We start from the raw sequence: 12,884 nt of genomic DNA, 5'->3' as shown, positions 1-12,884 counted from the left end.
GCTTGAAGTCAAGGTTGGAAAATAGAAATGGTGCTGCTCTTATCATTTGACAATCGCAGTAATAGGTCATATTCAGTGGCAGTCAGCATGTGCCCCTTCAACTAAAGGACCTTTGAGAAATGGACTCACCATTGTTTCAAAGCTGCACGCAGAACATAATGTCACACACTTTGTAGCTGTCAACTCACCAGATGCACAAAGGGGACTTTCTTTGGAGTTTAAAAACTGGAAACTTACCCATAGTGCACTCTATCCATACAGACAAATCACCGTTTCCACAGTTTGATCCCCAATTCATGCTCCTTGGTAATAGATAAAGACTGATGCTGGTTTTTAGTAGGAAATGGTTCCCAACAAAACTGTTTGCCCTCATGAGCTATGGATTATGCTGGGTATCTGTGTCATTGTTTTGCAGAAAAAAAAAGAAAAAGAAAACTGTTGCGGTTTTCACATATGAAATTTGGCCGGTTAAAGCTCAGAATGAAACCCATCCAGCCTCATTGTGTTGGGGTGCCAGGAGGCTGGAAACTCTGCCAAATCACACATTAACTATCTGAGGGAGCAGAGTGATCACAGGGCAAGTGGGAAAATATCTATCTTTTGTATTTGTATATTGGATGAAGTATTTCTTTAAAAAGCACAAGCAGATACCTGTCTCAATAGATTAAATTTAATTAACGTGCTATCTGTAGCCTATTATGTGAAATATTTGAATTGCTGTAGGTGAACTGAACCCCTCTCTACAGTCTTGCCAGTGGAGTGGATAATATCTATAATACATTGTGAATTTTGATCTTATACAGTGACAAAATCCATACAAAACAGGGAGTGGGAGCAGCAAATGAAATAATACAGTAATTTGACATTAAACTCCTATAAATCGCAACTGCCGACAGGCTCAGATGGCCACGCGCTGTAAATCAGGAGAGGCGCCACTACCACCTTCATTTTGTCTTATGGTATGTTGATAACTGGGCGGGAACGGTGCAGAAAGAATAACCATTAAGCCATTAAAGAGATGCATCAAACGTAGTACTGAACAGATGGTCCTCCCATTTTTATTTTTGATTTGTTGCATAAAGCTGAGTAGACCGCTCCATTTATCCTTGAGTCAATACTCTGTTTTAGTTAAAATACTGAGATGGCATTCGATACCAAACAGAGGAGGAGAGTCAGGCCTGAAATTCAGCGTTTTAATGGGAAATGAAATTGGATAGCTGTCAAGTGATGAATGTGACACCTACCGCAACAAAACTACTGCTGAGGGGTTTTTGTTTGTTTGTTTTTTTGCAGAGGATATAGCCATGTTTTAGTTGACATAAACAGTTGTAGCTCTGAAATATTGAACAATAAAGATCACGATTTTTCCCTCAGTGTGTTTTCACTGAATGTGTGAGGGTGTTTTTTTTTTTTTAAATGTGTGCCTTGGGAAATGTTACACCCTGATACACTGAAGTAGTTACAGAGAATCAACCTGGAGTGATGCTTTAAACAGAGATAAACAACAGAGGCCCATCTGAAGACATGGCCGACTCCGTCTCCCTCCTGTCTCCCCTGGGTGTCACACTGATTCCCACAGAGCAGACATCACTCAGGTCATTCATGTTTCTGGTCGCCAAGGCAACCAGTCACACTGATGTATCACTTGCAGAGCAGCCCAGCTCTGGTTGGTCTGAGCGTGTCGTGTCGTGTGTGTGTGTGTGTGTGTGTGCGTGCGCTAACAAGGTCAGCAGTTCATATAGTACGCATCAACAAACATCTTTCCCCTGTGACCTTCTCTTCATGGCTGCAGTCAAATTGAACAAATCAACATGATGTTATTCTTATCATCTCATCCTTCTCTCTCTCTCTCTCTCTCTCTCTCTGTGCCCTCCAAACTCTAGCAGCCTCTGGCATAATTTTCTACTCTTATTGGTGATGAAAAACACATACTCCACCTAATTAAATTATGACACCGATTTCTCTGATGGTTTTGTTGCGTAAACAAGGGGAGATGCCCCAAAAGGCCATAACCTCTGCCCATTATATGGGGCTGTCACGTGTATACAGAGAGAGAGAGAGAAACAGAGAGAGGATCTTAACCATCTCATGTAAAAAGCCCCTGTAGCAGTCCCCTCAATCACCTTTTTCACCTCTCACCTTGGATTTCCATATCATTTCTAATGTTTCTGTCATTTTTTTTTTTTTAATTCAGCATAAACAGCAAGAAAAAGACATTTAAATTTGTTCAGAGAAGAGGGGGAAACACTGCTACTTTTCCCTTTGCTGGTATTTCAGAGAATCTGAAGAGTGTTTCCTTTAAAAGGGCTGTGTTTGCTATCCAGGTATGTAATGTTGCAGATTTGGTTGGAGAATTGCGCAGCCCTACAGGGACATTCAGCTTATGGCACTGCAATATATCTGCTTTTAGTTAGATTGATCATAAAACAGCAAGACAGGGGGAATTCAATCACGGTCTGCTCTACCCCTGCAGCCAGCAATCAATAGTTTTATTTCCAATGGGCGTCGTGTATTGGTTACAGATCATTCAGTTGGAAACACCAGGGATCCCAATTAGGGCACAGGATGACATAAATACCCTGTTTTGAAAGCTTTATACTTTGAATTTATTACGTTGGTTATCTAGATGATCCTAACTGATGATTTCAGCCCAGGCATGTGTCACGCATGAGGTCAGGAAGCATAAACTGACAATGCGCAGTTCCACTGTGTAAATCTTTCTTCCTGCAGGAAATCGTAAGCCGAGCTGCAAGCGTCTCCTCTTTCTGCTGAAATTGATCCACACCATGTAAGTCACTGCAAAACCAGCCCATGACACAAGCACTGGATGAACTCGCTGACCCCCAGCAGTGCTGGCAATGATGATGGACAAACCGATTGTGGTAAAGACAAATCTATCTTCTGACCCAGGAGGTGTATTGGTCTGTTTCTCACTGTGTTGGTCTATTATATAATGAAGTGGAAAAACACTAAAAGAAAACCTCCAAATATAGGATTACAACTATATTTCTCCTAGTAGACACAAAAATGACAAACAGTGCAAAAGTCCAAAAGATGTTTCTGCCAAGCTCTGTGTGTTTATCAAGTTGCAGTGATACTTTTGGTCAGTAATTTTACTTTACCATGTAATTCAAGTATGAAAAAAAGCTTTGAACAGCAGCAGCCAGTAAAAATATCTTATTTCCAGAAAAAAGTGACCTCCACTGACCACTTCGTCACCTGCATAATGGCTTTAAAGAAATCTGAGAGCACTTAGCTGTGATCAATACAGGATTATGTTGCGCAGACGGTTAAGACAAAGGACAGTTTAAGTGCACAACAGACCACAAGGTAAAAAAGTAAGCCATTACTGTGAATTTCTAAAAGTGGACCAAAACCCTGACACTGGAAATTGAATAGGTTTGCATTTGGCTTTGCTGTTGAAGTCTATTGCAACTGATACGTGTTTCCATAAGCCTATATCTTTATTCAGTGTTCAAAATTACATAACGCCGTAATTCCTGGTCCAGTGGCTTTGTCTTGCTTGTAGCTGGGTTATGAGTGGTCCTTTTTTCTCCTGTTCTAAATGCATGCAATCTTTAGGGTTTGATACATAGACTTTGAAAACACAGGGTTGACACATATCCAGGCATGCATGTGTGTTTGCTGCCACCTAGTGTACAGACGCAGGTGTAGCAATCTAAGTCAATTTTAGCACTTACAGTAAGTGGTTAGGGGGTTGGTCTAACCTTTCTGGGACAATCATCAACAATTACAACTTATAAATAAAATAAAATAAAATAAAATAAATAGTGGTCATAGCAGCAGCAGCAGCAGCAGTAGTACCCTTAGTACTAGTAGTAATAATGATGATAATGTTGCTGTTGTTGTTAACGTGATGCATGATACATGTATATAAGTCGCTGTTCAAGTAAGATTATAGAATGAGAAAGTTCAGTATATTTCAGCTGTCATGCAAAAATCAGTAATAGATTACCTTTGCCATCTGAGTCTCAACAGATGTTTTTGCATCTTTGATTCTTCATCTCATTACAAGACTCGGGATGGAGACATATGACAAGACATTACATTTTCCACTTTTATTTTCCATTGCACAGTAATTTCTATCTACAGAGTTTCTAAATTTTTTGTGGCAGCAGATAAAGTCATAAACATCCATGTGAAATTTGCATAAAACTGTACAAGAAAATTGGCTACAATGAGAAAAATACTGCAACCCACTGATAACTGTTGAATCCAGGACAGAAGATGGCATATGGCAGATAAGACAGGACTCCCTCTTGTTGTCAATGATTGTGTGGATCATAGTAGGTCAGAATACTGCATACCATAGTGTATGGACGAGAAACAAGTCACTCGGACAAAAAAAAAGAAAAGAAAGAAAAGTCTATAACATGGGAAAAAAAAACAACAACTAAGAACTGGAGACACAGACAGATAGAGATTGAACAGGTTATTGGGGATGACCTCTAGCAAAAGAAACTAGCTTTTTAGTTTTCCTGACATGTTTTTTTTTTTTTTTTTTTTTTTGTCTTTTCTTCACCTTGGGAGAAAAGCAGAGCTACCTACCAACATCCACACAACAATGCATACTAAACACAGAGAAGACCAGATCTGTAGCTGTATAAACCAATGGAGTAACTGGAAGAGTCAGAGAGCGAGAGAGAGAGAGAGAGGCAAAGAGAGAAGAAGAATGAGGGAGAGTTGAAGCATGTGTGCAAACACTGAACATGCGAAATTTACCACAATTCAGAGGTCATCCACTAATGCTTATTATCCTATTATTATTTTCATCTTTTCATCGTTTTTGGTGGCATTTGTTAGCGTATAGACCATCAATGGAGCACAGACTGGCGACTGGTGAAACAAGGACATCGACATCACTTATTAAAAGAGACAAAACATAATATAAAGAACATAAAGACTTAAATTACATGGACACACCCTACCACAGACAAACACATACAAACAGACGCATACACACACACATACACACACACACACACACACACACACACCAATAGATGGATTCCATAAATACTGTTGTGGCTGAGCTGTAATGAAATGGTTCAGGTTGGAAACAGCCTTACCAACAGTTAGGCCGCTTACAGTTCAAGTTCAAACCTTACATTTTATGAAGACCTGTCTACAGTAATGTGAGCGAGTAGTACAATAAATGGCTGAGTTCCATTTCAAAACTTGCCCACTCCACTCAAACCAGGAAAGCTGATGAGGATGCGAGAGTATTTCGAGATGGATCCTTTCCGAACTGCTCTCCTCGGGTGAAGCCGCGTCACACTACGTCGTGTTGTCTGGTGTTGAGACTCATGGAGTGACAAGCCAACTAATAATACAATGGAAAAAAAAGCTAAAGTAATTCTTTGGCGTCAGAAAAAATATGGCCACTTTCCTCTTTATGTCGCTTGAGCAACCTCGACATTTACTTTCCAATTGGTCTTAGATTGTCAAACTATTTACCTATGTACAGAAACAAAAGCCTGGTAAAAGCCTGGTTGACACAGAGATAACACCACATCTGAGCCTCACTACTGATATGGAAATGGAAACAAGATAATGACAAATGCTTCTGAAGTTTCTGACACCAAACTCAAAGTGTCTCTTGCACCGCAATAAATAAACTTCAACAGACCGATCACGCAATTTTCCTCATACAGACAGCTGGCAGCGAAAAACAACAACAAAAAAAATATATGCTTCAAAAAAATGTCTGCCTTGTAGGACTACACATCCATGTACATATAATCCTGCATATATGGACACACATAAATAGGTTTTCTACTCATGTGTATATAATCTCCTTACTGATGTGCGCTCCAGGATCATAAGTCCATTGGAAACTCCTGAAAACCCAACAAATCTGGCTAGACTATTAGTGTATTTAACACTGATCTCATCAGTATTTATACAGACACACTTGCAGACCAAGCCAAACTGTGGAAGCTTATGGCATTAGAGGGTGAGGGAGGCAGTTTACATCACATTACATAAGTCAATAAATAAAATCCTCAGGTATACAACGAACCATGTGCGGCTCATATGGTCTTGCCCTAAGATTTTGGAGTAACGAAATCTGATGTTGCCATGTCACTGAGTACTAAATGATATATGCCTTTTATATCCTTGCCCTCCTTTAGATTCCAGCCCTTTTCATAAGGAGAAATTAATATAAAGTTTTAGACAAAAGCCACAAACATATTTTTCAACAAATCAAATATCATCCACTTTCACAACAATAGAAAAATAAGAGATTTTCCGATAATACAGACAGAGCAAAAAACCAAACAATTAACAAATAGAGGAATGGCGGTAAAAGAGAAATCAAACACACATACTGTCGGTAATGACATGAAAGTCTGTAAGATACAGAGGAGAGTCTAGAGGTTGAGCGAGAAGACGAGATATCCAATGTACATCAGAATGAGTTGCTTTTAATCCCATGTGACACTCTGCACAGACGAGGCGTCACTTGTCACAGCACTTCCTGTGGCGCTCAAGTGGTGCTTCCTTTGGCCTTCCCACTCCGCGTCTCCTTTCTGCGTTGTCCCTCCCTTTTCTGCTTGTCAGTCGGAGGTGGATATAGTGTTGCGCATTTAAATAGATTTATGTATATATAATAATGTATTTCGATTATTTTTTCCTTCTTTTTACATTTTGAGAATTTTTTTTTTTTTGTAGTCTCTTCTTTGTAGTTTCTTCATCAGTTATTTCTCTTTTTTCAGCTGTGTTCGTCTGTTTGGATGCTGGCCCCAACGTGGTTGGAGCGGAGACAACATTTTGGTGAATGGAAATGAAGGATCTCGACGTGCGCTAGCCAACTGGCAAGCTCGGAGGAGAGGAGAGGCTGAACGAAAAGACAAACCGACAATCAAACGAGAACATAAAAAAAGACACCATTTGTTTGCTCCCTCTGAGTTGGTCCTTCTCCGCTGTCCACTCCTCAGTTCCATCCAAAGACTGAGGTAAGAACAGTAGTCATCATTGTGCTAGGGAAGAAAATCCCAAGAGTCCCAGTGAAGAAGGGTTGGAGGGACAGATGAGAGGATGGACAGATAGAGGGGGGGCACGGTGAGTCCAAATGAGATGATGGAAGGTGACTTTTGTGTCCGTGGAGCTGAACTCCTCCCCCGCCGCCGATCAGAACTGGTACCATTTTTTGTCTTTGCACTTCAGCATCATCTGCCAGCACAGACCAAAATGTGGGAGTGAGAGGAGAGACAGACAACGCAGAATGTGCAAAATACAGGAAATACAATCCCAATATTGACTTACACAATTCATAATCCTCATTACCGCTAACTGTCTCTATCTGCAGCACTGCTGTATGAGCCTATCATTGGTGCTCTCAAACCTCACAGGGATATACTTCCACCTAGTGGTTCAACATTGTACCTGAATAAAATTTCCACAGCAACGCACCATGGAAATGAGGAGAACGAGCTCCCATTACATATTCTGTTCCTTAATGCGCGATGCCAAATGAGTCCGATGATCTTTTATAGCGTGTGTGGGGAGGAATGACTGTCCTCACAAGGTGTATTACCACATTATGGCTCTTAATTTATTCAGTAATGGGGCAACTGAGCTGAAGTGTTTTCTCTGTTGTGCTTTTCCCTCTATCAGTGCAACAACCGGGTTTGCACACATTTGCACTTGTAGTATGCTATTAAGGATTTTTTCAGGGGTTTTTTTAAGTCTTTTTTCTTTTTTTCATTTAATTTCCTCTCTCTAAGACAAAAGTTTTGACAAAAGCTACTTTCTCCATGGGCTGGTAGGCTTAACGAGTCCAAGATTTTAAGAATATTTACTTTTAGAACCAAATCAAAACAATGCAATGCAGTCATTAGCTATGGATTATTATGTATTATTGGGTAAATTATTGCTCATTCAGATTTTTAAACCCATCACTCTTACCACTAAGTGGCAGCAATGATCAGGTTCAGCTCTACAGTCACAAACATCAAAATTAGCCACTGATGTCCATATTTTGAGACCGCGTGGGGTCTCTAGGTTTTTAAACTCTTTGAAGTTACCCTTTACCTCGTGGGCGTGTTTGGAGAAGGAATCTGCACTGGCCATCATGGCGGCTGTCCTCTCCTCCAGCTCACCCAGTTTCTGGCCTCTCTCATCCAAGGCTATTCGGGCACGTGCCAAGTCCCCGACCACACCAGAGGCTGCCCCCTTCATGCCCTCAATGCCACCCGGGCCTGGGATGTGCTGTGCCAGGCTTCGGGACGCCTTACCAGCAGCTAACTCACCAACTGGGTGAGCAGAGGAGGGGAGAGGGGTGAACCAAGGGAAGAGATAAGCAAATGAGAAGTTTCATGAAGAAACAACTGAAACACAGTGGTTGTGCATCTCAGCATGTGTGTGAGTGAATGCTTGTGTGTGCGTTTGACTCACAAAGTTCCTCTCTGTCCAGAGACTGTGCTCCTCCTCCAAAGAGACCTTTGAAGAACCCTCTGTTCGGTGCCTCTGGTGTCTCCACTGGGGTAAATAGTTCCCCCAACATCTCCTGAAACATGCAGCACACACACACACACATTAACTTGCAGAAAACAGCTGAAGTGTCCATGCATGGATGCCTGAGTGTATTCTTGCCTTCTACACAACAATGTGGTTATGACCCCATCAGTGAGAGGGTTTGAGAAATACTTTGTATGCATGTTCCCAAAATTATCTCCTGAAGTTACCTTACTCTCTCTTTTCTGATGCATAATTTGCAGTCTCCATATAGTATAAATAACAGTACACAAGATCTGATGTAATTATTCTATATGCCATAACCTAAGGTGAGTGTCCACCTTGAAATTTTGCAGGTGTAGACATGAAGTAAACTACTGGGGTTATAAAATGTGATTTTTTTTTAAGGAGGTGTATTTCCCTAAGGAGGTTATGATTATGATTATGGTAATGATTAGGTCCATGACACCTTCAGGAGGCTCATCACTAAGCTGCTCACCGTCCTAATCTTCACGTAAACACTGGTATATATTCAGGCTACTGATCAGCCAAACTGTATTTTGCTCATTTTTCATGTAAGCACCTTTTCCTATTCACTAGCCACAATATTCTCAGGTTGATTCTATCCTTTATGTCCGATTCATGATTGACAACCCTTTATTACCACTACCAAATATATATTAATGCAACTAATACAATTTGGTCTTTCATTTCTTCCATTTCATGTGTCAAACCTGTATTGTGTAACTGTCTTGTAATGTGTCAGTCCTGACTGATTTCTCCGTAAAGTGATTGTTCGCCTGCGTATTAACAGACCTGTAGGTTTTCACAGGTGTCCTGGCTATAGGTGATCCTCTGGATCTCGGTGGGGGAAGTGAGGTACATTGCTTGGCCCAGGTTGGTGAAGCAGAAGGTCCTGGCTATCCGCATGTCTGTCAAAGGCAGGTAGTTTACATCCAGCAGCGGTCTCAGTCCTGGCAAACTGGACAAGGGGCACAAATGATTAACAAATGAGCCATTTTAGATTTTAAATTACTGTAAGCCTGCCACTAAATGCCTGATGTTGCATTTTTGTAGCATAGGTCGTGGTGTAGCACCTCAACACCTGTCTCTAATAAAAACCTGGCCACTCTGGATGTTTGGATGGTGTTTATTTCTGCTACTATTATCAGTTTTATGGTATTCTGTAAAAATCAATATGCCATTTTTACTTTCCATTCCAACTACTGGTATTCAAATGTCATTTTTTTGCTGGTTAAAGATCGAGAACAGGTACAGAGAGACACGCCTAAGCAGACAGGAAGATGAGCAGACAGCAGGGTGTCCTTGGCCTGTCAGACACCCAGATGGAGGACTGTTCTGTCCCTGTTTCTCGTCTGGGTAGGTGGAGATGAATGAGTTTGAGCGGCAGACTAACATACCCCTCCTTACTTACAATGTACTCCTCTACACACTCCACCATCACCTATCTTTAAGAGCTTAAGTCTAGGATTATGTTTAGACTTGTGGAAGTGAAGATGCCATACACTGACGAGATGGAAAACTGTCAAGACACACTATCAGCTGCTACTTATTGTAATGCTGTGCATGTCTCATACCACATCATTAACACACTTGCATTTGACAACTAAAGTGCCTTGAATTAGATTAAAAGCATTTTCTAGGTTTGTTGTACTGAGGATTAAGATTAGTCATTTAGTGGTGAGGATTAATGTTAGAGAGTAAATGCAGGGATGGTCAGTGGAAGGACTGAAGCACAGGGATGTTTGTTTATTGTAGGTGTGCATCAAGACAGTCTGCATCTGACTTTGCTGAGAGACTGAAGGAAAAGTAGACGTCTGTCTGAGGATATGATGCAATTGTCCCCCCCCCAAAGTCTGACTTTCGAATAAATCACTCCTGCCTCATTGACACTGATAAGGCCTCAGCAGAACAAATAAGGCTAGTGATATGGATATGAAGGCACACATTTTATTAAAATGTTTTCTGACTGATTTAACAGCCACCTGATCTCTGACACAAACTGAAATGGTCCTCACCTGAGGGTCATGATGTGCCCGTTGGCACAGAAACACGCCACACAGACACCAGCACTCATGTGTACCACGTCTGCCCGTAGGATGAAAGAGGTCTCTGTGATACTGTGTTTATAGATGCCGGTCTGAGAGGGCAGAGAAATGACTTTGGCCTGTTTCTCTGAACAAACCACAGCGTATTGGCACTCATTGAGGTCCTGGGAACTGGAGGGTGACACTGAGACAGGACGGCGCTTACGGACTTTGTCTCGCTCTTCGCCATTGGCTGAAATGTTGGGCTCATACCAGGGCTCATAAGCAGGGGGCAGGAGAGAACCTGTGGAGTCCAGGAAAGCCATCCGCAAGATGCTGCCCTTCAGCCGTACCAACATGCCTACCAGGTGACAGGAAAGGCATGTTATTGCAACTTGTCGTTAAACTCAGTGCCTGTACCAGTATCATACTGCTGCTGTCATGTAAAAGCCTCATATTTTGACGTATTTTTTCACCTCAGTGGAAGGTTTACTTGCTGCTCTGTGAGTATCTACAGTATCTATTACTAATCCCTCCCTTGCTGTATCCCTGGATCCCTGCACCTACCAGTAGGGGAGACGATGACTGGCTGCAGTTGCCGTTGCTCTCCAGCAGGTGGTAAGGTGAGCGCCACCGCCAGCACTGTGCCCAGGGAGGTGCCCACATACAGGCAGGGTGTCAGAGAGTTGTCCCCCTTACGGGCAAAGGTCTCGCAGAAGTGGAAGGAGGTGATGGCCTCCCGGGCTTCCTTGTCAATGCTGGTGACGCTGGAGGAGCGTGAGCGGCTGAATGAGTTGTCCCGGTGGTCTAAAGGGTTGGCACCCCGCGGCGGGCATACAGACAGGAGGACAGTAAGGAGAAGACAGAGAGAGGTAAAGCACCCGCAAAGCACTCACAATACAGGACAGACAAGGCACAGAGTACATAGTAAGCCTACAAAAACAACACCTCAATTAGATAAATATAGAAATTAAAGGCACAAACTGAAATAAAATGGACAATTAAAAGCATATTTCACACACTCTTTGCAGGTGATATACTTTGGCTGCTAAGCAGCAATGTGCTTACAATTTTATGGCACACTTGAAGGAACAGAAACAATCAATGAACAATTTCATACTTCTTACAAGTTTAATGTGTCATTTGAAACTCTAAAGTTACCAGCTGTGAAATAGTCGTATTGGTTTATGACCATTTTAAATACCTTTTTAAGGTATTTAAAATAAAATACTTTTTTGCAGGCATGCACTATTGGCAGAGTAATCCAAAAGAGTTTGTGATTTTCAAGGTTAAGGGTAAGTGTATAAATGGCCAGTTTGTTTTTATCTGTGGGACAGATGGAGCTCATGATATTAACTGTCATTTGGCAAACAGACAGAAAGACTTGGCAAACACAGCAGCACAGACCAGACACCTGGGAAGCCTGTTTGACTTTGACTTTACAACCTTACAGTTGTCCTGTGTTGCATCGGCGCAAACAAAACATGTACAATGCAATACTGGCATTGTTTGTGCTGATATAATATTTGTACAGACTGACCAACACTTTAAAACAGTGACATAATATCTAATTATCCACTGACCTAAGTTCTATTTTTCATGAAATATGCAGCTTTCAGGCATTTAAGTTGCATGCACATAATGCCTTAACTCCTAAACATGTCAATAAAAAAAAGTGTTATTTTTGGCACTTGCACAATTTTTAAATTGACCCCTCAAAAAACCTTCCCTCTGCTGTAGGTTCTCGGTAGGATGCAATGGAAAATTAAACGTGATATTGTTAGAACACAGATGAGAAGAAAAGAAATCTTTGTGTGTTTGTCGCCTACAGAAGAACAAAATCACAGTTTTCAAATTTCACAATTTTTTAAAAGAAACCAATGAACCAGAGAAAGTAAAGGCATGGAAAAACATGGAAGAAAGAGCGAGAAAGCTGCAGAAGCTATGAAGAGCTTTATGAGATGGAGTGCGCGTTAGTTTAGCTTAGCACCATTGACCTACGTTAGAACATCTTGCCATGGTAAACATTTTTTTTAGAATGAATTCAATTCAGATAAATTTGATGTAATTCAATTAAACGAATTTGAGTTCCAATCAGATGAATTCAAAGTATTTCAAAATAACTGCTTCCTGTTCCCAGCCATTGGTCTTCATTGTGACTTGCTACCTTTGATGTGAAATCTTCAGGATGTCTGATAAATTCATTTAGACATAAATAAAGTATGCGTTAATTTGATTTCATGGGAATGTACAAGGAGCTTGCCAATTTTGATGTTACTGGCAACCAGAAATTATTGGACTGATGGGATGTGGTGGAGTCCAGTTGGAGTGAGAAAAATATTTCATACAAGTTTC

General features: G+C 41.2%; 1 protein-coding gene across 2 annotated transcripts in view; it reads right to left on the bottom strand.

Annotated features, from left to right (window-relative positions):
* Positions 1-4,064: 4,064 nt before the first annotated feature.
* Positions 4,065-12,884, bottom strand: part of stxbp5a (syntaxin binding protein 5a (tomosyn)) — a 107,590-nt gene continuing 98,770 nt past the window's right edge. Inside the window, exons 20-25 of one of the 2 annotated variants that reach the window (XM_030047314.1) lie at positions 11,097-11,336; positions 10,521-10,890; positions 9,298-9,463; positions 8,422-8,533; positions 8,059-8,279; positions 4,065-7,197 (exon numbers count right to left, since the gene is read on the bottom strand). In XM_030047314.1, coding sequence (XP_029903174.1) covers positions 7,156-7,197; positions 8,059-8,279; positions 8,422-8,533; positions 9,298-9,463; positions 10,521-10,890; positions 11,097-11,336 — 1,151 coding nt within the window. In that variant the 3' untranslated portion in view covers positions 4,065-7,155. Of the gene's footprint in view, positions 7,198-8,058; positions 8,280-8,421; positions 8,534-9,297; positions 9,464-10,520; positions 10,891-11,096; positions 11,379-12,884 lie in introns of both variants that reach the window. The other variant, XM_030047313.1, reaches the window with a different exon arrangement.

The sequence above is a fragment of the Myripristis murdjan genome, chromosome 24 (assembly GCF_902150065.1).
Source record: "Myripristis murdjan chromosome 24, fMyrMur1.1, whole genome shotgun sequence".
Classification (NCBI taxonomy): Eukaryota; Metazoa; Chordata; class Actinopteri; order Holocentriformes; family Holocentridae; genus Myripristis; species Myripristis murdjan.
This window is presented reverse-complemented; position numbering and strand designations above follow the sequence as displayed.